Consider the following 23,231-nt stretch of genomic DNA (forward strand, 5'->3'; position numbering starts at 1 on the left):
GCTTTAAAGGTCGCATGAGTGAACCCTAGTAGTTTATTCATACATATCATACATAGATAGACCCCATCTATCACACATATCAAATCCTGACATCATGAGTCCAAGCAGGATTCCTATAAATTGGCACTCCTCTGCACTCGTAGTATCTTCAAATCCCCTTGCGAACCGCCCAGAAATAATTGCCCCAGCTCTCCGACCCGGGCACTAATTTCCACCCCAGCCCCGGGACATACACCACTCCAACACACTTCCATCGCATGCCATCCAGCACCGCAGCGCCCGCCTTGGCCACTCCGTCCGCCCCGCGCATCAAACCCTCCTGCACCCAGCCTTCCAGCTCATCCGGGTTTACAAACTTCTGCCACTCGTGCGTCCCGCGGGGCACGACCCCGATCGGCCAGGGTGCCTCGGCGATCACCTGATTGACCAGCCACGACGGGAAGGTGCGGGCAATCGTCGAACCGATGAGCCAGCCACCCGGCCGGACGAGTCGAAGGCAGTCCGTCAGGAAGGATTGCGGCGAAATCCCCGCCGATGGGGTGGATTCGATGTGTTCGATGACTTCAAAGAGGGTGACGATGTCGTATTTTTGAGGAGCAGGAGCAGCAGGAGCGGTAACGATGGGGGTAGAGATAGATGGAGATGAGCTGGGGAGAGAGGAGGAAGAAGAAGAAGAAGAAGAAGAAGAAGGAGAAGGAGAGGCTTGTTGCGATGATGATGATGATAATGATGCGATCAGATCCTCCAAGGTGCAGTTCTTGTACTCGAAGCGGCCGGCGCGGAGGTGCGCGTCCACCATGGGATCCAGGCGCGCGTGGTCGCGAGCGATCTTGATCAGCGTGGTCGAAGGGTCGATGGCTGTGATGGAGGCGGCGCGGGTCGGTGTGGCAGTAGTGGTGGTCGGGGAGGCGCTGATGCTCCGCGCGAGGGATTCGGCGAAGATGCCGCCGCCGCAGCCAATGTCGAGGTATCGCAGGGTGTTGGGATTCGGTGCGGGGATGGTTGAGGAGGTGGAGGCCGAAGAGGAAGCGGAGGCAGACGGAGGAGGAAGGGCTTCGGATAGGCAGGATGCGATGAAGTCATGGCGAAGGGGGTTCATGAGATGAAGCACGCGCGACGGGCCTTGAGGATCCCACCAGCTGCTGGCCAGCGCCGAAAAATGGGAGAGCTCATTGGCGGAGACAGAGGTAGTAGAGTGAGCGCGCCGGGTAGTGAGGTGGTTGAGGGTGCGTAGAGCGCGACGGGTCGCCATGATCCCTGACAATTGGTTGGGAGAGGTCGAGTATTATCGAGTGTTGGGAGGTAATGGTGAAATGGAAAGGTGCTTAGTTGACTTTCCGGTTACTGATTAGCGTTTGGGAGAGACTGAATTTGATGACGTGTCAGACGTACCTATAAAGTCTGACTGGAGACAAATTTCATTATCACTGATTTAAAAGGCAATGGGTATCTAGGATGTAGAGGACAGATGAGATGACCGCTTGCTGCAATGGGCAGAATTGAAGCCGAAGTTTGGCTTGCGGGACAGTCTCCGTTGCGAAAGGCGGCGAATTCAACAAACATGCCAAGCCGATTCGTGTTTGACCACGTACTACACATTAACCAGTTGGCAAATCCTCCGGCATTCTGCTGCTGCATGTTTACCTCCACATGTACATGAATTTCTGCGCAAGCCACTTTTGGGACCTCTCGGCTACACACAGCATTCTCTTTGACAGATGATTCTCGCGTATTGTCTAGTCCGTAAAATCAAATCCACAAGAGGGACGAGTCAGCTATTCGATCAGCGAAGTTCTGTCCATCCACGTCCACCGCTCTTTCGTTGCTAGTAGACTCCATTCAGTTTCCTGGTTCAACCCTAACTAAACAAGCCAAACCTAAGAGAGGAGCCACCTCCGTGGGTGTCGGTGTAACATGTGCAATTCAACCAGCAACATCTTCATCCCCTTTTTCTCTTTACCCCCAAATCAGACCACATATAGTGGCGTAAATTGGAAGAAAGAAGCAGATCCAAAAAGCCCATTCTCTTGCTCATCCCTCTCCGTAAGCCCTCCTTCCCCTAAATCTGAAAGTCTTCTACGCTGCTTCCAGAAACATTCCTAATTTAGCGCTATGGAGTCCAGCACCATAGTCCTCCACCCGGGTAAGTAGGGTTATGGGGCTCTGGTCTCCCCTATTTCGTGTCAATGGGGAATGTGGATGAGCTGTCAAGTCAAGATTCGGCTCAAAGAGGGTCGAATCGAATCGAGGCCTCCTTCTTTGGTGACTTATGCCTCGGAAGAATGTTGTACGTGGATGTCTCCGAGCTGGAGGGCGGGGAGGAAATGATGATGCTTCGGCCGGAGTCTAACTCGAGAAAATGACGGTGAAGGATGGAAAGGAGACTGGAAAAAAGGACAGGGAGTAGCACGCTCACTTTACCGTTTAGAGACTAAGTGTCTAACTTCTCAGCCGTTAGTGTTGAGTTGGCTTGATTTTCTGGAGGTCAAAATGACGATCAGAGTCGGTATGATGGATGGTTGGAGATGGGGATCAAAGCAGAAGGGAAGTGCACCATAGCCTGGTAGAGGAAGACTCCAAGTCGGTAGTTCAACATGGTGTCGATCAGAATAGGATGGAAGACAGGACGGTGTGGGAGAGCCGAGGGCTCTAAAGGTAAGTCTTCTGCAATAGTCCTTTTTTGAGGAGCCGAATGTCATGCATTGGTACTACAGCATTTAGCAAGTAGATGAATTAGCCTGACTATGATGCGGTCACCACTCGAGCACCACATTAGTAAGAGAATAGACTGATTTCCGTATACCTCTCTAGGTACAGAGTGGTACAAAGCCATCACGGCCACTGAGTAGTAAAATGCGAAGGTTGCCAAGGCACGTCATGCATACATGAATGCAGCTCATGACTTACTTGCCTATCTGCTCAATGATCCGTGCTGGACACCAGGTCTTGTACGAAGAGAGTGTGGCTACAACCTAAGTGTATCGGTTGGAAATTTCGCTACACTTTATGAACACTGAGCCTGGGAAGCTATGAGAATTCATTTGGGTAAAGATGACTAAAGGGCACCCAACGACCTCACTTACCTTAAAGTCAGGACGAGGAAACTGCGGCGAATGATGTTTGACAGATAAGCATAAGAGACAAGAATGAAGGGGAGTCGTGCATGAGAGTCTGTCATTGCTTCTCAGTGTCTGGTCTGCAGTTCAATGTCATCTGCTTAGTATGAATCTGATGCTTGCCTGGTCCAAGCGCAGAGCACCACCAGAAGGATGCTTCTGCATGTCTCCCTGAGTCTCTCGTCAATCTGATGGCAGACAGATTGCCCTCGTCGAACTCAAAGTCCCCAGCCAACACGAGATCTGCCCCTATTCTGCTTTGGGTAGTGGAGCGCTGAGCGCAGTTGGCGCACTTCAAACCAGCAGATGAAACCTCAATCGACCAGTCGCAATGAAGTTGAATCCGGTCACCCAATCGTGTTGTCCTCCCGTTGATTCCCCCTGTTACAACTGCAAGACTTGCTTTAGTTAATTGAAACGGCAGAGAACGTCATGCCCCGTGTCCGACTTTTACTACGAACAATCGATCCTTTTCATCCCGCCTGCCTTTCCCTTTCCTGTTGCAACCTAGCTCCCTGAGTGTCGTTACTCGTTGATCTACGTGTGCCAAGTCTAGAGAAAGGAGAGGCGACAGGGCGATCTGCGAAATCGCAATGGGATTAGTCGTACGAGTGAATACAGGCAATACCAGCAATACCAGCATTACGGTGGCTCAACGCCCCGAAACGGAAATACAAGCGTGGGGCCCAAGAAAATCATTCCATGCTGATCCACGGCCAACACGGACGCTGCAGGGATGACCGGCAAAGATGACGATGCGAACGGATCAGGATCATAACAATAATCCCATTCTTTGGTACGCCTAAGCGATTCAGTATGACTCTCTGACCAGCGTATATTTGTGCTGGAACTTGTAGTAATGACATGAGGGGGGGCGGCGTTGCTTTGTGACAATCCGCGCTTGGCCCGCAACCACAAACATGAACGCGCACACCACACACACACACACATCATACAGATAATTCAACCCCAGACAGGGATGTGACACGAGCGTCAGGAGGAAAGACATGGCCACCCACCGGCCACTTACCGGCTTAGAAGGTGGGTGACGCAGCCGCACTGGCACATGGAAGGAAAGGCCTCTAGAAGCCTTGGTGACCTTCCATGCCCCCCTACCGACTCCTTCTAGAAGCTCGACGGAAGTCCGTCCCCCCCCCCCCCCCCCCCTTGGCACTTTTCCTTCATTGGCTGGATTGGTCTTCGTGCGGTTACTGGCAAACCAGTAGCGTGTCTCGCAGTGGAACCATTCTCTGTACAAGGGAAAAGGAAAACACAGGCCAAGTCAAGAAGGGGAAAGGAGAAGCCGACTCAGGGAGAAGGAGAGGCCACTTGGGGGATGGTATACCCTGCATCAATGTTACAAATGTCAATAGAGGGTAACAGGAACTAATTCCATCTATCTGAAAAATAGAAGGAAAAAAGGAAAAAGGAAAAGAGGAGGTATGAGGTAATGGGAGCATCACCTAACACGAAAATCATCTCCCGAGCGCATGGGGATATCGGTAGGAGGATAAGAGTGATTGGTAACAGAAAAGAAAGAGCCGGAAAAGGAGGAGAAGGGAAAGGCAGTCAGTCAGTGGAAACTGGAACTGGAGCACTGAAAGTCGCCTCGCTGCTGCTTCCGTCAGGTCCGTCAACAACTAGCAAGGCGGACTAGGCGACTAGTCGCAGAAACTACACAGTAACAGGAAACATCACTTGTTCCTGATGAGTCGTCGACTCTAGCTCCACGGCCCATCAGCCGCTAACCTCCCTTTTGCTCTTATTTTTTAGTCCCTTTTCAACTCATCTTATGATGAAGCCGTCAGAAGGTCTGCTTTTGCGAATAGTAGTTTAGCCCACCGTGCCTCCCCCATTGCCGCGACAGTCAGCATGCGGTCTTACGTGACATGCAGATCGGTGAGAGGTCCAGGGCGACCTGTCCCTGCAGCTGCAATGAGAGTGGGGGAGCGAACTGTCTTGAACCAGGCAATGGTGTGTTCAAAGCTCCTTCTGGGCTTGGGCTTAATCTGCCAATCTGGGAACCATGCCCGATCCCTTTTTTTCCTTACCCTCTCCGAGTCTCCGGGCGCTTTCCACCCCTCATTCGAACCTTTCTAGAAGGAAATTAGCTTTCAAGCCGTTGCTCTGCCGTAATCACAGGCCAGGTTTGGGACCCTCTCCCGAAAGGCCCGAAAGGCCTGAAAGGGGGCTTTCGAATTCCTTCTTACTTCTTACTCTTACTCTCCGTCCGCTGCAAAGCCGGGTCGCCTGGGGTTAGTCACCCGCCACGGTTTATTTTCCCTCTCCTGAAATTTCCTGGAGGGGTTCCATCAACAAATGAGCACACTTGTATTCTCCCGATGCACAACTGTCTTGTCCGACCATGATGATTATGACCTCAGAAAGACCAAGAGGCCAGAAGGGGGATCCCAGGCAAACGTTTCACGCGGTTGATGCCTGATCGCGACCAAATACAGAATTGAGGCGCTTTTCTGCAGATTGTACGATGAATGGTCACCTGTTGGAAATCGGACCTTCCTCTCCCCCTCCCCCTGTGAAGGTGTCATCACCTGCAGGAACTATTGCCTTGAGAACCGCCCCCGGGGTAAGCACAACTTAAGCTTCCGAGACAGTGATGCGGTCACCAGTCTAGTCCCTAGTCTCGATTTCATGCACGATCGGAGAGGGGAAAGAGGGAGGGGGAGGGGGGTGGTTTGAGAACGGGAACACCTTGACCTCTACGTTAATCGTATACTTTGCTAGGGTATAGGTCAGAATGCCGAGATACTTTAGGGGCCTAGCGGATCGAATCTCCTGAGTAGGGCGTTGTCCGACACGGTTCCTGTTTCTGTCAGAATCGTCTAGCAACATGGCAGCAACCGGGAGATTTTGAAGGCGAACGAGGAGATGAGGAGATTTAAGTGTTGCCAGAAGAAAGGTAAAAAGAGTGTGACCTTCGGAGAACTCGATTCAGCATAAAAATAAAATTCAGGAAATCAACACCAATACCACCAACGGTCTATCCGAGTCCATATGGATCGGCATCAACCCGTACTGTACCCAGTACCCACCCACTACCATCATCAGGTGGAGGAGGAGGAAGAAGGAGAAGAGGAAAGGAGCGCGGCTTTCTCTCTCTCTCTCTCTCTCTCTCTCTCTCTCTTTCCTTCTTTCATCATGTTTATGCTCTTTTCTCTTATCTTTTTCTCTCTTTCTTGTTCTTTTTCTTTTTCATTTCAGAGAATAAAAAGAGGTCTGAGAGTGGTCTACTCTCTCCCTCTTTTTCCCCTCTTTTGCGCGCGCACGGCCAGGAGAAATGAAAGCCACGTTGTGGAGCCGAGCGCGCTGACGGTGACCTTCTGGTGCCGCCAGCTTCTTCGGGCGTGAGAGTTTACTGGAGCCACTTGGGGCACGCAGTGGAAACGTGTGAAGCTGTAGTCTCCGACCAACAGGGCTTAGTCCCGCTCGGTTTATGGCCTCCGTCGACTAATTACAATAATCAAAAAAAATCATCCTGAATTATTCCTACTCTGTAAAAGTATTCCCAATCTATTACTGCCGGGCACTAGGAGCAACTACTAATAATAAGAAACATTAATTTCAACTAACCAGCTAAACTAAAACTACCACTATTATTCGGCTCTCCTGGGGGGGGGAGGGAATAAAGGATATTCTTTCGAGTAACAAATAAATAAGAAAAGAGAGACACGCGCCGCCTCTGCTTTGCTTCATGCTGCTCTGTGAAGAAGATAGAGAGAATACTAGTTAAGGACAAGCAATACAGAGTTTCGGGTTTTGCAGTATACTCAATACCATCCGGATACTCATTTTTACCCATTCATTACTTCTCCTCCTCCACTCTGCGTCTTCTATTCTTCTCTACTTCCATCAACCTGGTACTTCATTCTCCCTCTCTCTCTCTCTCTATCTCAGTCACTCTCGTTCTCCCTGTCCTTCTCTCTGTTTCATACCGAAGCTGACCGTCCCCCTCAATTCCTTCTCCCAGCACAGTTCTATCAAACCACTCAGAGCCTCTTTTACTTCCTTGTCCATCGAGGTCTTCCCTACGTGATCTCATTTGCGGTGGTGCGATCGTCCCCGATCTCTCCCTTCAGTTTCTGGAATATCCCCGAGAAGCCCCGTCAAGAACGCCTTTTGGTGCACTTTGTTTGACGCCCACGGATTCTCCGACGAACCCCTGCTTCAACGCACAGTACTTGCTGGCAACGAGCTGTGCTTCTGCAACCCGTCAGCCTTTCTCTCCGTAAGTTTCTCTTCGTTCGCTCTCATGGCGCTCCGCCCACCATCCATCTCGCTCGTTGCCGCCTTCCTGTGGGGGAAATTCTTCCAAAGCACAGTCTTCAAAACTTATCCTCAAAGTGTATATACTCGAGGTGCACACTTACCAGATTTCGCTCTCGCACAGTTGCAGTCTCCCCTGGCGCATCGTCTACTGCTGTGTCTTTTCTCTTTTTTTCTTTTTTTCCTTTCTTTTTTTGGTTTGGCGCGCAATGGTTTGTTGGTTCCCCATCAATTTGCCTGCATAAAGGAAGGGGAAAAAAAAGAAACACAGCATAACGAGCTCCAATCACTCGCGCGTTTCTTACGAGGAATGTTGCAGACTGGTCCAGTTAGGCGCTTGAAATTCATCTGACATCATATCATCATTGTTTATGCGCAGCTTACTAACGTATTACGATCTTGTTACACAGTGCAGAAACAATTCACCTCGTCGCTATTCTCACTCCGACAGACTCCTCCCTCGTTGCAGGCGTGGTGAGCATTGTTCGTTGAAATCCGCCGAAACAAACCGAGTGCGCCTACCTTGGGTATCCCCGGCCAACTCTCCCGGTGACTTGAGGATCCTTGCAGACTCGCGGCAAAGACGTGGCGAAACAAATTTCTGGTGACCAAGCCAACCTAGTGTGTCCGAACGACCTCGAAGTTCTTCGACTTGCGCATCATAATTCAATTCTCTGAAGCCTCGCGGTGCCTCTGCAGTCCTCAGGAAAGATTCCAATCAGTGCTAGATATTGCACTCTAGTGAACTCTGTCGTGGCCCTCCGGATACCGCGGCTGCCTAGATTACGATCCCTGACGATCCCTGACGACAAGCGCGTGTCCTGTGGATTGATTGCTTATTGAAAACCTGAATTTGAGCGCCAGGGCGTCTGTGGAGAAAATACCAGCGCTTACAAACATTTCGAGAGGCAAGCGCCGTGGAGAAAACCTACGGCTCAGCAGCAGACGGTCTTCCGTGGGAGATCTTAATTCGTCCCTGACCACCATCTCTCTACTTCCCCGCAGGGTCGGGTCATGGACATCACAAATATCTTAAACAGGAAAGGTTCTACCGCCATGGTTGCCGCGGACACACCCTTCGATCCAGCGCACCTGGTCCCGAATCCTGGTATGGATCATTCGCCAAAGATGAAGGCAGAGCCTGGCGCCGAGTCTAGCGACCAGCAGGTTCTCTCGTACCCTCCTCATGCGCAACTGAGCCAGATGCCGAATATGCAGCAAGATATACGCTATGCACCACAGACACATCCACACCAAGGATTGCCTCTTTTGCAGAATACCTTTATCCCCGGTGCCTACACTGGCGCTAGTCAAATCCCGAACACTGCCCCTCAGGCGCGGGCGGATCCTCCTCCAAAGACCTTTCACTGTGGGACTTGCAGCAAGGGATTTGCTCGTCGTAGTGACCTGGCACGGCATGGTAAGTACATCATGACAGTGCTCAATTCGCCGGTGACCCTAACACCAATATAGAGCGCATTCACTCGGGTATTAGGCCCCATGCATGTGATTGGCCAGGTTGCGGCAAACAATTCATCCAGCGCTCAGCTCTGACAGTGCACGCTCGTGTTCACACTGGCGAGAAACCTCACATGTGTGAAAGATGTGGCAAGGTATGGATCATTTGGTCCCCCGGAATAAATCCCACTCTCGCTAATATCTACTCTTTTTATGTAGCCTTTCAGCGATTCGTCGTCTCTTGCTAGACATCGCCGGATCCATTCTGGAAAGCGTCCTTACAAGTGCCCCTACGCAAATTGCCAGAAGACGTTCACTCGCCGCACCACGCTGACGCGGCATCAGAATCACCACACAGGGACCATTGAAGAGGCCGCCGCAGAGACTGAAGCCAACCTGAGGCAAAACAAGGAACGGGCAAGACTTTCGGGAGATATGTTCTCTGACCATGGCTCTGCTCATTCAACTCCTTCGCCAGCACACCACCCCATCTCTCCCGTTGGCGATCTGCCTCCGTTGAATATGCCGCGCTCTGATTACTACATGAGCAATGGCTCCATTCCACCTCATATCCGGGGTGGCTTTCCTCAAGTCAGCCCCCGAGCTTCTCCCACGGCTACATCACCTTCCTTGTCCAGCTACGGCAGTGCTCCGCATATTCGCCCCTCAATGACCTCGCATCCATCGGGATATGGCCCCCCCCAGCCGCTGGAGCCGCCTGCCAACAACGATCACCGGCCCAACAGCGTCAGTGGTAGCCCGCATATGACTAGCTTGGGCTGGGCTTCCCCATCGCATTCTAGTATTCCTTCTCCTGGCTCTGCCACCGACTTTGGGTACCCTGAGCAGAGCGGAGCGGCGTATCCAAGCTCTATGCCTCCCCACATGTACTTCCCCAACTCGACCCTCAGACGGCCTGCCAGCACTGAACCGGACAACTATGAAATGAAACCCAGACTTGGCGACAGCGCATGGTCCACTCCAGTTTGAAAATGGCAATGGATACTTCATCATACGGCAGGGCCGTGCAATTGAAGGAATCAGAGGCCACCAGGTCGCGCAAAGGATGACTGGACTACACTCTAGGAAGTGAAGTCAAACATCCTGAATTGCTTTTTTTCCCTTTTCATTTGTCACATTTCCTTTGTTGCGCCGATGAATCCCCTAGCATCTTCACATTGTTCTTCATCCTTCAGAGCATCATCATCATGGCACGTGTTTGTTTCTCGATATTCCTGTCATCAACATCATCATAGCATACACCAGTGTGGGTTTGAAAAGGAACACTGGATGGAGTCCTGGCTGTTCGTTATCGTCGTTATTTCCCTTTCTCATTCTGATTATTGTTTGTTGTTGTTCTCTTTCCCGATGGCGAAATGAATCGGACGAAGCATAGATAGAGTTGGAAAAGGTTTTCATCATTTAGGCTCAGGCTCGGCCGTATGGGGTTTCTATGGTTGTCATTTGTGTCTTTTTCTGTCTGGAATCTTCAACCTCCAATTTGCATTGTTGTATACCTAATCCTCCTCTGCAGATTTGTTTTACCCTTGTTTCATTTGTTGTGGTCCCCTACCTCACTTCCCTTTGTCACTCCTTCAGCCCCTAACCTCTCCTCCTCCCCCCACTCATTGGCATCAATCCCCGATTTGTAGATATAAAGCCTGAACACATATATCAGGTCTACTATCAGAAAATCCAACAGCATATAGAAGCTTGAATTGAATCTCCCTCTGTACAGATGAAAAAGTCAATAGTATTGAGAATGTGCGACACGTCATTTTACACGGTCCATGGTGGCGTCATTTCATATTTAGGCAACCCTAGTACCGGCAAGCCCTCGTACTATCAAGCATGGGGGGTTCCTGTTACTTCGGTCACCGCTGTAAAAAAAAATAGTGCTACCTACAAGGTAGTCAAACAAAGCACGGCGATCAGGGGGGTGACCGATGAAAAGAGACCCACTCCAACCCACCACCCACCGCCTTGGGCAGATTCGATGAATGAATGTATTACTCATCCTCATAGACCTAGAAGAAGTTGCAAAGAGAGGCTGTGATAACTGCTTGATTGGATGAATTACAGCAGCATAAGTTATCTAAACAGATGGCGCCTGAGAAATAAGAAGAAGGGGAGAAGCGGACAGGGTTATCAGGATGTATACTCTATCCTTTCTGCTCTGCCGTTCGCTCCCACGGCTCGCACCGGCTGGGGGGATGGTGAGATACAAATTAGAGGTGTTAGTTGCCCAGAGTCGGCTTGTTGCCGGATAATATCGGGATGTGATGTGCAGTTAAGAGCAAGGAACAGTAGAGGTGTGGCAATGTCATATAACGAAGCATCCGTCAGTGGATTGGGCTGGAACACTGACTGGGTCAGTACTTCGACGGTCTGGTTGCCAGACTCCTCCCAATTGAGATGAGAGCACTGGCAGATTTTCAGAAAGGATGAATCGGAGATCAGAAAAGGGTTGCTTTTCTAAGACAGCATTCCTATTGTTCGAGATGTTGTGTTCGTCATCCCGTTGCCTGGTAATTGAGCAGGACATGAACATGCGCAGGCCGAGTTGTTACTGCTACTGCTGCCTAGGGCCCGGGCTAGGACCGTGGCTGCGAAGGAGCTGATAGGGGCGGTAGCTGCCGTCGAGGCACCTCCTTCGCGGGAGGAGAGGAGGCCGAACCGGAGGAAAACTTCAAAGGTGGTGACCAGGATGGAAACGCAGATGAGGACGATGATAATCCATGTTTGATCTGTGATTTTCATTCTCAGGTTAGCATCAGATATGAAGCAGTGGAAGCAGCTATTCTGCAGAATGGTGGCAAGGCAGCCTTACGGGAGGTTTTGTTGTCGGCTATGGAGTCGGACAGGATCTCCGCCAGATCTAAGAAGACTTTACAGCGTTCATTGAGGACTTGAATCCGAGGCTTGATCTCGAGGTACTCGCGCACGGCAATGTAAAGGGGATATAGGGTCGGTTCGCTTTCCCAGAAGAAATTGGGAACATCAAGGACGTTGGATGCTGGTTTGGCCGTTAGCGTAAATACTTGGCGTGGGGCTAGAAACATATGGGTACAACGTACAGAGATTGACCTCCACGCGGCTTTTAAAAAGACTACCGAGGATGCGAAACACTTCGTCTCGTTTCATGCCGAGATTGCCTGTCATGGCCAGTCGGCGAGGGACATCCTTAGCCTCAGCCATCTGTCGAGCCATGACTTCTTCAAAGAAGCAGAGTTTGGTGCTTTGCGCGATGCCGTGGCTGATAGCCAATTTGATCATGTGGTCACCGCTACGCAGAGTGATCATATCATTGTAGACGCGCGGGCGAGAGATCTCCGTCGAGTACTCGAAATGAAACTCCTCCGTCTCGAAGTCTTCCTCCTGCAAGGGCAAAGTAGCCAGCGGGATTGGTGTCCCGGTCGCGGACGAAGTCGCAAACGCCAAATCAGCAAGTAAATCCTTCTCCTGTTTCTCGGTGAAGTTCCAGAACACCACCACTCCGTAGCTGAAAACGAACATTTCTGCAACATTGTACGGCAGACGTGTTGCGGTTGGTGTCGCCGCCGCAGCGTCTGCCGAGCCATGATGATTACCAGAACCATCAATGCCACCTACGAAAGGTTGCGCCTCAGAGCCAGGTACGGATCGATGCTCCTCTTCTTCGTGTTCCTCCTGCTGGTGGTGCCCTTCCTCATCCCTGTCTCTAGGTGCCTCACTGTGCTGCTGATGTGAGGACCTGTGCTCATGGCGTCCTCCAATGACCGAATGTTCCTCCGCATCCACCAGGTAATCCTCATGATGGTCCCGCAGCTCATTGCGCTCGATCTCCTCGTCCAAGATCGACTTCCCTCCCGGCTTCTTTACCATGGGGCTACTCCTCAACCTGTACCCATCCAGCCCCGGCAACAGCGGCAGATGATACGCCGTGTACAGACAGTCATCATACAGCTTCGTGCGGCCACCATGTCTCTCCTTCACAAAAGACGCCAACGAGCTCATCTTGTACGCCTGCGCGGTGCAGTACGCCGTCACGCGCGCCAACTTCTCGGCCCGGCGCGCCTTGGGCAGGCGCTCCGCATAACTTTTCGCCTTCTCCGGCGCGACCTTCCGCTTACGCAGCAGTTCCTCATCCGCTAGCAGTGGCGCGATATCGTTGTCCACGCCAAAGTCTGCCCCATCCAGGCGCATCTTCTTCTGCGCCAGTAGGGTTTGCCGCACAGCCTCGGGGTCCAGGTTTTTATCCTTGGCGACGCGCTGCACGAACTCTTCATCTACGGCCTCTTCATCCTCTTCTTCGCCTTCGTCGTCCTCAGGTAACTTCCCGTCCGCTTCGGGAAGCAGAACGAGCTTCTCACTGACCTTGGTAGTACGAGGTGGAAGGCGCGGTTGGGCCGCGAGACGTCGAATCGTTGCCGCTGCGGTGCTGCCGCTGGCTGCGCCGATGCTACCCCCACTGGAGGAGGCCGCTCCGCCGGCCGCGGCCCCGATCAGCCCGCCGGCGGCCGATGCGATACGAGAGCGCGGCCGCGTCCGGGTGCCCTGAGGCGGATGCCGTTGCTGCATGGAGGGCACATCGGAGGTGTATTGAAGGACGTTGTCGACGGTGATGAAGCGGGTTGCGGGCGAGCGCCGGCGGCGGGGTTGCGAGGATGTCTGTTGGTCGCGAGAGTCGGTTACCTAGTCCGATAACAGAAGCAATGGAGTCAGTATTTACAGTGAGCTGAGACGCTGGCTGACAAAGCTGGAAATGATGATGACCGTACCAGGACATGAGGACTTCGTTGACCCAGCCCGCGGCCTCTTGAAGGATTCATGATATCACGAGGTTGAGGTGTATTGAAGGCAGCTTTCACTTCAAGACCCTCTTTCCTGCAAAGTCCGCCGATGATACAGCTGGAACCAAGAAGGTTATTGTCTTGTAGAGGACAACCGGGTGCCCGGTCGGGGGCGAAAGAGGGGAGGTTAAAGAAATTATCCGCAATGCGCAGCTGGAAAGTCCAATGCCACTAGTTATCACCCGTGGAAGAGTCAGCCCAAGTAACAGCACTTCTGAACCAGCTGATAGACCTCAGCTGTAACAAAAAGAAATGCCTGACGATAGATGGGGTTGATGACTGAAATGGTGATAATTGGCTTGCCCCCGGGAAATAAATTCGTGGTCGGTCAGTTGGAGTGGCCGATACAGCACAAGCACAAGCAGAAGCACAAGCAGAAGCAGCTGCTGGGGTCACTCACCGCCTTGTCGAAAAGGGCCGGCGACTCGGTAGCAGCACCGGGAGAATGACGTCGTGACAGACACTGTGACCAATGACAATACTGGTAAAATATACACCAATTGAAAGATAACAGTACTGGAATTACCAAGAGTTAGACAGTACAGAGACGAATGAGACCGCCACGTGCATTGGGGTGGGGGCTGGTTCCTGATCAGGATTAGCCTAACTTCCGGTCCATCATTATTCAGGGTTGATCCGGGGTAAATTCGAAGGTTACCAAGGCACTCCGTAAGTCACTCCGTACTGCTGAGCACTCAGCAGAAGTAAGATTGACTGCGAATAACTTGAATAACTTAGCTGATTTACAACCTATGTGACGGGGTGCAATAGGGGCTGGTACGTATGAAAGAATGGTGGAAGAAGGGAAAGAAGAAGAGCAATAATATACGTACTCAAGTGCGTCCCTGGGAACAAGAGTACCCCGAAACCCCTCTCTCCCTTCTGTTTTTTCGTGGTGGGGTTGAAGAGCTGCGAGGAACCCAACCAACAATCACCCCCCATTGTCAGCCACACACGAGGGGTAAGTGGCCCGCGGCTCATACTGAATGACATGCATGAGTGGACGTCCTCAATTGCCTTGAAAATTATGAACTGATGACCACAGACAATTCCGATCCTCTCGGCCGCTGGTGCGTATATTCAGTCTACGTACTTGTATGATTTTACTAGTCGACGCCGAGTTTGATGAATGTTGGCGTTTGAATTGGTCTTCTCATTGAGTCTTCCTATCTCGTGTAGTAGTTTGCCCCTCTTCTCCTCTTCGAGGCTGCTGCAAGTTCATCTTACGCAGGGGCGACCCCTTGCAGCTTCCTGGCTTCCTGGCCGCCAGGACAAGTCCGGCAGCCGGGTTCACATAATATTAATAAATCATTCAAGTACATGCACGCGCGCCGTCTCGAAGAGATTGCGATTGTGTGATGCAGATATGCATATGGTCAGAACAAAGGAAAAAGAGATAAAAAGAAAAACATCAGAACCATGCAAGGAAAAATATCAAGCATTGCAGACGCCATCGGAGCATGGAACCATATTGCTTCGTCATGCAATCAACATGCAACAATCAGAATTAGCAGAGATCCTATATGTACCAGAAGCCCACGCTGTGGACGATCCGGGCTTTGTAACCAAGACAATGAGCGAGACATCAAGTCCTCTGTGGTACGCCATGTTCTGTCGTTATAGTCAATCCCTCAACTGTCGATCCTCATCCCAAATTTCTTTTTTCATCCGTTGTAGGCGAACATGTTGTTTGTGAAGTCGGTCTAGGTCGACCTGAGACGGTTTGGGCTGCGACGCTAGTGATCGATGAAGCTCGTAATATTTGGCATAGAACTGTTTGAACTTCCGCGACTTCTCGTGCAGCTGTTGAGTGAGTAGTTCACGACTGAGTGGTGGCGAAGCACTGCCAGTGCTACCACTGGACGTGCTTACTGCCCGTCGCCTTTTATGCTCTAGATTTCCAGTTGTTCGACCCTGGCCTAGAGCCTGAGCTGGAGGTCGGTCTAGCTCCGCTTTTCGTTTCAATGGATTTGACAACTCAGTCCCCTTGGTCGCACCGTTCGGCTTGGTTACTTTCCGGATTGTGGGCGCGGCAGCGGTAAGTGAGCGGGATGGCTTGGAAATCTGTGAGATGAGCGGAGAAGAGGAAGAGCTGGACGAATTGTTCTGGCTCGAGGAGCGGCTACGACTTTGAACATCGGAAACATTTGTCGGGGGTGATGATCCGAGCGGTGACGGCTTCGCAGGGGACTTTTGGGCGGGTGGCCGCGTCGAAGGTGGTCTCTTTGCAGCTGGAAGCTTGCCAGCGACTTGAGGAGAAGGGCCGGGCTTTGTGGTAGGCTCGGGTTGCTCCACCTTGGGTGTTGGGACGTGTGAGGATTCCCTGTTGTGAACTGATTCGGCCGCTTTGGTGGTAGGCTTTGGTTGTGGCTGAAGCTTGGTTGCTTCCGCCGGAGGTTTTTCCGAGGAAGAGGCTTCAGGCATATCCGTGTCATCCTCGTCAGAATCATGTACAAATTCAGCCGACTTGAACTTGGCCTCCGGCTTCCCAGTGAATTTACGCTCAGCCTTCTTTGTCACCCGACCGGTCAATGTACTGTTGGCTGCAGTCTTTGTTTTGGTGGTCGAGCGCTTCATCGAAGCATCCTTTTCAGCGACTCGTTTTTTAGACACAGTAGGCACAGACCTAGGAGCCGATGTGGGTTCTCCTGCCTTCGGCGTAAAGCCGGATGCAGTGCCTTTATCGGTGTCCTGGCCAGTGGTGTAACCATCCTTGCCGGTATCCTCGGAAGGTTGCACTTGTATCCGAGGGGTCAAGGCCTTCTTTATAGGGCCTATTCGCAAGTCCAACCGCGACAGACACTTGCCCTTGCCCCGTTCCTCCTTCGGCAGAAGCATCTGCCAGAGCTTGTCAGTGCGAGATATGCGCATGCGATCGAACGCAGAAATGGCATTTTCGATAGCTTCCTGTCGGTCCTCCTGGGACGGGTACGGGAATTTCCAGACATCGAGATCCTTGTACGTTTTATCTCTTAGGTCGTACTTTTCCGGGTTGATTCGATTCTCCACGCCGTATCTCCGAGCCAAGGTCTCGCAGTCTTCGAGGGTGGAGCGGGTCTGGCGCGCCAGAAACTGGGCAGATACAGCCCGAATAGCGAGGAGGTGAATGAAGGGGACCTTGAGGGCCTCGAGGCGAACACGATCTTTGTTTTGCGAAAAGGGCACGGACGTGGGCGTGAGGGGAGTGAGAGGCCCTCCTGGAGATCGAGCCACTCCCAGAGCTGGGCTCGACGACACCGACCGATTAGCAGCAGTGAGCAATCGGTCTTTCTCCAGCTCCACTTTGGTAGCAGGCATACGAGCCAGGCGGGCGGCCTGTTTGCCGGTGCTGGTCCGATTGTCACCGGCCCGGAGAGCTCGCACATCATCACTACCATTGATGAAGTGAGTTTTGCCCTTCCCCCTCTCGAAAGCGTTCAGGCTTTGCTCGAGATTTGCCAGCGCCTGATCCGTAGCTGCGGTAGCCTCCTTAGCCTTCTGAACCTCCAAGCTATGGCTCAAAACACCCGAAAAGTAGAGGTTCTCTTTATCAGCGGCACTGCCAGTATAGAACTCGGATCGATGCGTTTCAGGACGGGAATGGAACGAATGGGATTTAGTGCCGTAGTGGAGGGACGGATGTTTTCCGAGGCGAAGCCGAGCTGTCTGATCGTTCCGAAGGCTTTGAATCAATTCGTCAAGGGTGCTCTGGGCGAGATTCAATCGCATGATTTGAGGTGGTTTGGCTGTCGGATCATTGCTGTGGTTGTCTCTGCAGAGAGACAACCCAGTCTCGGGAACCTCCAGGGCGGACATGAGGAGGCGCTATCGGAGAAGCAATGAGGATAAGGAGAGGCAAGCGACGTTCAACGGGACAAGAGACGTCCCAGCTGTTGACGGTAAGTAGTCACTGAGGGAGCGAGCTGCCCTGGGATCCGAGATAGAGGCGGATGGCAGCGAGGGCGCTGCAGGTCAGCGGCCGAATGCACGGGAAGGCGAAGCAGGACAATCCGCCATAGATTGAGCAACAAAGAGTGGGAAGAGAGGATAAGAGTAGTTTGCAGGCTAGAGAGCAAACGGCAATGGTAAGTTAACAAGACCCATGGCAAGAAAGATGGTCTTGGATTAACTGTATATGAGTATGTAGAGAGCGTCAAAAGTGAGAAGAAAAGAGGAGAGGAGGGGGCAGGAAAGAAAGAGAAAGAAAGATGAGCTGAGATGATGCCAAAGGAACGGGGATGAGAGTGTAAGGCGGCCTTGGAGCGGAGAGCGTAAAGAGAGCGTCAGGACCAGATGGAACTAAGAAGTGGGGAGAAAGCGGACGGCGGTATGGTAATGGAAACCAGGTATTGTACCTTTTCTGTCCCTTTTCCTTTCCCTTTTTGTTTATTACTCTTTGGGACAAGGAGTGTAGAAACTGGGGATTCAAAGAGAGTGAAGGAGGGTAAGGCCCACTGAAGATTAACGAATCTCACCCGGCAAAGAACAATAATCAGGAATTAATTAAAGAGGTCTGAAGAAACAGAACCATTAATAATAGTAGTAGTCGGAGGGAAAGGAGAGAAAGAATAATAATTATTATTATTGAAAATATTATTATTTCTCTTGGTTTTTTCTTTTTTCTTTTCCTTTGAAAGGAAAAAAGGAAAAAGGAAAGGAAAAAGACCACTACGCCTGAGAAGTCGAGACTAGGAGAAGGTTAGGTACGAACTAGAGCACAACAGCATAGGTAATTAGGAGCCATCCATCCATTATACGAGTTACCAATCTAAATTGAATATTCAGTGACCTTTGAATCTGTGCTGCAGATGATGAGACTGTATGTTAGACAGGAGCATAGCTTGATGATGCTCCCAATCTGATAAATATCCAGTGCTCCAAGAAGGGCTATCAAATTGGCCAAAATTATTGTCAAGTCTGATCGCATGCAAGATTCAAAGAAGCACCCGAAAGACAATCCCGGGAGGACAAAAGAGGCGGAGGGAAGGAAAAAAGTGGGGAAGCACCTCAACGCAAGGCGAAGAACCATAGGCTTTCATTCCTTTACTATGGCATTCCCAATAAAGTCTGAGAGGGGGTAGAAAGGTCTAAGCCCGTCTGTGAGCGCTGGCTACGGGGTCCTTGGACACAATAACTCATCTTTCCAGATGACATACATTGATCGATTTGATTGTCTCCTTACGCCGTAAGCTGGAAGACAATCATTTCAAAGACAAAAGAGGATGAATATACGGATCATGGGCGTCTCAACCCCGCCTATCGTCCAAGCCCCTCAGATGAAGCAGTGAGAAGTAGTACCGGTAAGTAGGCCATCGTCTAAATTGATCTCTCAAGTCGACAGCGGTAGTCGAATCCTGAACTGGCGGAGAAGGGATGCGTGTATGTTAGAAGTCGGTCGTTGCTGGCTGGGCAGAGTGGGTATGCAAACCATGCGTATCGTACTTAACAAGGTTCTACGAGCTGGTTACTGGTAATACTGTACTGTCTACATTGCCATCCCGATTTGAAGTGGCTTCAGGTGATGAATGAATAGAAGGTCGGGGCTCTGGAACAATTGGTCCTTACCAACAATCAATCGGGCAAGACAGGATGGATTCCAAGTTACATTGGTCGATGGACTTGATTCAATAGGCCTTTCCCTCTCTTTACTCTTCTGCCTCTTCTAATACTTCTAAAAGTACTATTTCTTTTTCCATCAACAGTGCATCCTCCTTCCATTTTTGTATGCATGCTCTTAGAACATCCTCCATCTAACCTGTTTCCCTCCTGATTCTCTGAGCTCATTCAGAAGGAATGTATGATCTCATCACTCAGAGGTCGAATGACTGATTTCGGATCCCTTCTGTTTTTCTGACGTTTCCCTTGGGCAAGAAGCCTATCTTGGCAGATGATCTGTACGGAGATGGGTTTACCATACATGACCAGACGTGTCGTGACTCCGGCTCGTACAGCGAGCCAACTCAGGTGGTGTGGTACATGTACGGAATGAAACGGTGCTGCCCGGAATCAAAGGACCTGTGCCTTGACTACTTTCGGATCTCCGTTGCTAACTCAGCCGGGAACCAAGCGTAAGGTAACTTATAGATATTTTACTAGTGACTGTATGCCATCGCCATGTCTCCGGCCATCGGGCGTCCCCACCACCACCCGACGACAAAAATGATAGGTCTCCAGATAATCCAAATCAACCTTTGCCTGGATGCCTTGGTAAAATGGATCTTTGTACTCTCTTAAGGGAACAATGTTTGAGAGCCTCCTCCTTGTACAGTTTTGACTTTTATTTGATATCGACACTGAATGACCCAGGGAAAGTCAGGATCCTACTCGAAAATGGCGCGGGGGCCAGATGCCGAAGTCCAGATCGAGCGGTAGCATGATTTCCATGGGACGTCTTTCCATTTCTTGGCAAAGAAGGAGGGATGTTCGGCCAATACATGTCAATGTATCTGGAAAGCTATGTTAGGGTGACACGGAATAAAGGCAAATGAATAATTAACTTAACTTGGTGAGAAAGAACAAAAGTATGGATGCGAATGCATCGAGTGGGTTTCTAATTGACTGACTAGTACTTCTCCCCTTCTGGGAGAAACCCTCACAACGGGATTGTTAGTTGATGGCTACAATCAGAGAGTCGTTGGTGCTACTCATTCAGGAGACATGTTTCAGAATTGAGATTGATTGTGGTTTCCATGGTCAATTGACGGATCATCACCGGTCGTCATCGGCAGCCATCCCATGATAAATTAATACAAGGTACCAATGCTGTCACAGGATCACATAACCTCACTCGATCCACTGGTTTAGCATGACGGTAGATCATCCGCCGACCAGCCTCGCCCTTTCTCCCCTCCAAGCTTTTTTGGATTCGCCCCTCTCAGAAAGTCTGAAAAGGGATCTGAGAAACGCGCGCAACATCGCACATGATCAAGAGCAGGATCAAGAGCAGGATCAAGAGGAGGGCTTGAAGAAGAGCTATGTTAGAGATTCATCTCGTGCAGACCGAGGCGGGAACAGAGACAGAGCATCCGCGATAGCTTTAGCGCGGAAGCTCGGGTTTCACTGGTGATCATTCTCGGACTTTCAGATGACTGAGGATAAAACCACACGAGTTAACAACCCGACCCGGGACCAAGTTCAACGGGTTAGACAAACTTGTCTACGGCTTAGTTTATATATATGATAGTCTGGCAGAGCATATTGTAGTTAAGAATTGCAGGCAGCGTTACAGCCAAAGAGCGAGTGATGTCGCATTGATGGTTCGAATGCAACAGTCACTAGGTACTCCGTAGATCGTGGGGCGGAAATAGATTCATTGATTGACTTTCCCACCAGGTAGACAAGGATCCCAGCCTCAGCTTGCAGCACGTCGGCCGAGGTCTAACCAAGACAGACCAACCGACTGATCTTTCGTCTAGGAGGCTCTCTAGAGATTTATTGGACAGCAGGTCTTCCCTTCTACTTGTGCTGCTGAAGACTTGTAATGGCAATATGGTTCCAGCTGCTCCAGTCAGGCGAGAGCCTCACGGTAAAAGGCTTAGGGCAATAAAGCCTGAATAATACAGAAGAGTTTCTTTGATGGATGAGCCTAGTTCCTGGCTCGCGTCTGCCCAGAACCGGATGTGCCAGTCTCTGACCATTCCGGTGCAGTAATGAAGGGATGGAAGATTAACTAGTGCTACAGTGAAGTGCTAATAAATACCGAGTTACGAAGAGTCGATAAGATACCGGTAGTTGCTCCCCTTCGAAATAATGACAGCTGACAATCGGATGCTCAGTCAAGGTACAAGGCCATTATTGCCAACTGTGCACATTGCCACATACTCGAGAAGATCAGGCTCAAGTTATCAAGGTGAATGGAGGCAGATCCAGAAACAGTGAAATGGTTTAACTTTGCTAAGTGTACGGGATAGGGTGAGAATAGAGAAAGGTGAGGAAACACTATGTGCACAGGCACTCGGACCCCCAAATCCTTCCCCGTCTTGAATTGTCAGCCTCCAGAATATGCATATACGCTACCTGAGCATACCTCGATAAGCCCCCCTGGTTGCCTTCTATTACCCGATAGACAGACTTATGGTATGGTTTTTGAAGGTGTACTTGGTTCGCATCAGCTTTGTACGATGTTCACACCTTGCTGGACAAGTGAACAGTCCCTGAGCTGCGTGTCGATGATTGGCGAGGCGATCCACGTGTTTTAGACCTGCAATGCGACGAGCAGGACAAACGAACAATGGCAGCACAGCAAAATGGGATAAGGGAACCTTGAGAGACATGGGATCAATACCTATGGGTAATGCAGTGTACAGGCAAGTCGCAGTATTCCAAGGGAGAATGCCTAACGGTTGCCACACTATTCAGGGAAATCCGGCCCTGCCGTGAGCTTTCGCCTTAGTTACTATCGGAGTTACTACAATGCGTAGCGCAGCAGGAGGAAGGCAGACACACTCTGCCCGTCTTACCGTGCCTACCACCGTAACAAAAGAAATTGACAGTTTAGCATATATACTGTAGTGGCTGAATTCATGCATATACCGTATTTCAATGCCTTTTTTCTCTACTCTGTAACCTGGGCCAAACTACGAGGACAAGTGACGTAACCGAAATTGCCCTGCCAAAGATCGCTCTATTTGTGAGGGTCGCTCGCATAGCACTTTGGCCTCACCGCGTGTTCACCTCTACCGCTAGGGCGCGCATTCTTAGTGAAGACGGACTGACTGCCAATATTCACTCGAGTCTGACGGCAGCCTTATTATGAGCAGAGAAGTCTTGCTCAGAAGAGGGTTCCTCCTTTACTGCTGGCTGGGAATCGAACTCGACAGGACTGTTATGTACTGTTGAATGTTGATTGCGCGCAGTACCGGACTCACGTACATACTATACGCTAAACCTAAGCGATGTTCAGTGGATGTTCAAGATGCACGAACAACCAGTCTTTGTTAATGTCTTGCCTTCTAGATCAAGCAAACTCATGCCTGTCAGTTTGACTGAACCCTCAACAAATGGGCAATGCTCGAAGCGACTTGGAACTGATTACCAGATGGCTGGCTGGCTTGTGGGCCTGATCTATGCGAGGGAGGAAGGGGACTCCCGACCGATGTCTACTGAAAAGTATTGTACTCAGTATTTTGGTGACAGGATATTACCTACAAAACATGTCTCGTATCACTCCAGTTACTAGTGGTACAGTATTGCTATGGTGTACAAACCCAGCATCATACAGTAAGATGGACGATACAAGGCTTACCTGCCGGTGCCAACACATCTATTCAGTACACCTACACAGTACTTCGTACTCTGTCTATTCGTTGGGTTCCTACCATACACTTCCTAGAACAACAGTAGTATGTGAACTGCAACAAAAAAGTTCCCCCACTAGAAGGTAATCCTTTCCCTCCCGAGTTTCAAGACCTTTGCCTGTCATCATCTGGTTGACAGCGAAACGGAAATACAGCAATCTAAAGTACAATCCCGAGTGGCAGTCAACCGCTGCCCTCCATCCCCCCCCTCCCCTTTTTTCCCCTCCCCTAACCTCGTACCTGAAGTTCTGCAGTTCGCAGTTCGC

The 23,231-nt window shown here is 50.7% G+C and overlaps 8 protein-coding genes across 8 annotated transcripts; 4 read left to right on the top strand and 4 right to left on the bottom strand.

Moving 5' to 3' along the window:
- Nucleotides 1-5: 5 nt before the first annotated feature.
- Nucleotides 6-1,482, bottom strand: BP01DRAFT_340452 (3-demethylubiquinone-9 3-methyltransferase). The gene is made up of 2 exons (XM_025573404.1): nt 1,393-1,482; nt 6-1,333 (listed from the first exon to the last, which is right to left on the bottom strand). The coding sequence occupies exon 2, from the start codon at nt 1,250-1,252 to the stop codon at nt 149-151; it is 1,104 nt and encodes a 367-aa protein (XP_025431191.1). The 5' UTR covers nt 1,253-1,333; nt 1,393-1,482; the 3' UTR covers nt 6-148.
- Nucleotides 1,483-4,974: 3,492 nt separating this feature from the next.
- BP01DRAFT_46045 (uncharacterized protein) lies at nt 4,975-5,432 on the top strand. The gene has a single exon (XM_025579874.1). It carries the CDS (start codon nt 5,143-5,145, stop codon nt 5,374-5,376), a length of 234 nt encoding a protein of 77 aa, XP_025431192.1. The 5' UTR covers nt 4,975-5,142; the 3' UTR covers nt 5,377-5,432.
- Nucleotides 5,433-8,456: 3,024 nt separating this feature from the next.
- BP01DRAFT_382659 (putative C2H2 finger domain protein) lies at nt 8,457-9,848 on the top strand (the record flags this gene model as incomplete). Its single annotated transcript, XM_025577385.1, has 3 exons — nt 8,457-8,820; nt 8,874-9,013; nt 9,078-9,848. The coding sequence occupies 3 exons, from the start codon at nt 8,457-8,459 to the stop codon at nt 9,846-9,848; spliced, it is 1,275 nt and encodes a 424-aa protein (XP_025431193.1).
- An 82-nt stretch (nt 9,849-9,930) lies between these two features.
- Nucleotides 9,931-10,324, top strand: BP01DRAFT_46098 (uncharacterized protein). Its single transcript, XM_025579875.1, has one exon. The coding sequence runs from the start codon at nt 10,014-10,016 to the stop codon at nt 10,236-10,238; it is 225 nt and encodes a 74-aa protein (XP_025431194.1). The 5' UTR covers nt 9,931-10,013; the 3' UTR covers nt 10,239-10,324.
- A 981-nt stretch (nt 10,325-11,305) lies between these two features.
- Nucleotides 11,306-13,796, bottom strand: BP01DRAFT_46119 (RMD1 family protein). Its single transcript, XM_025579876.1, has 4 exons — nt 13,619-13,796; nt 11,936-13,532; nt 11,689-11,874; nt 11,306-11,605 (listed from the first exon to the last, which is right to left on the bottom strand). The coding sequence occupies exons 1-4, from the start codon at nt 13,667-13,669 to the stop codon at nt 11,334-11,336; spliced, it is 2,106 nt and encodes a 701-aa protein (XP_025431195.1). The 5' UTR covers nt 13,670-13,796; the 3' UTR covers nt 11,306-11,333.
- A 1,517-nt stretch (nt 13,797-15,313) lies between these two features.
- BP01DRAFT_365696 (uncharacterized protein) lies at nt 15,314-17,485 on the bottom strand (the record flags this gene model as incomplete). Its single annotated transcript, XM_025576369.1, has 1 exon — nt 15,314-17,485. The coding sequence occupies one exon, from the start codon at nt 17,483-17,485 to the stop codon at nt 15,314-15,316; it is 2,172 nt and encodes a 723-aa protein (XP_025431196.1).
- Nucleotides 17,486-17,900: 415 nt separating this feature from the next.
- On the top strand, nt 17,901-18,192 carry BP01DRAFT_46143 (uncharacterized protein). The gene has a single exon (XM_025579877.1). It carries the CDS (start codon nt 17,963-17,965, stop codon nt 18,125-18,127), a length of 165 nt encoding a protein of 54 aa, XP_025431197.1. The 5' UTR covers nt 17,901-17,962; the 3' UTR covers nt 18,128-18,192.
- Nucleotides 18,193-21,495: 3,303 nt separating this feature from the next.
- Nucleotides 21,496-21,975, bottom strand: BP01DRAFT_356690 (uncharacterized protein). Its single transcript, XM_025575015.1, has one exon. It carries the CDS (start codon nt 21,940-21,942, stop codon nt 21,724-21,726), a length of 219 nt encoding a protein of 72 aa, XP_025431198.1. The 5' UTR covers nt 21,943-21,975; the 3' UTR covers nt 21,496-21,723.
- Between the last annotated feature and the right edge of the window lie 1,256 nt (nt 21,976-23,231).

The sequence above is a fragment of the Aspergillus saccharolyticus genome (assembly GCF_003184585.1).
Source record: "Aspergillus saccharolyticus JOP 1030-1 unplaced genomic scaffold BP01scaffold_15, whole genome shotgun sequence".
Taxonomy (NCBI): Eukaryota; Fungi; Ascomycota; class Eurotiomycetes; order Eurotiales; family Aspergillaceae; genus Aspergillus; species Aspergillus saccharolyticus.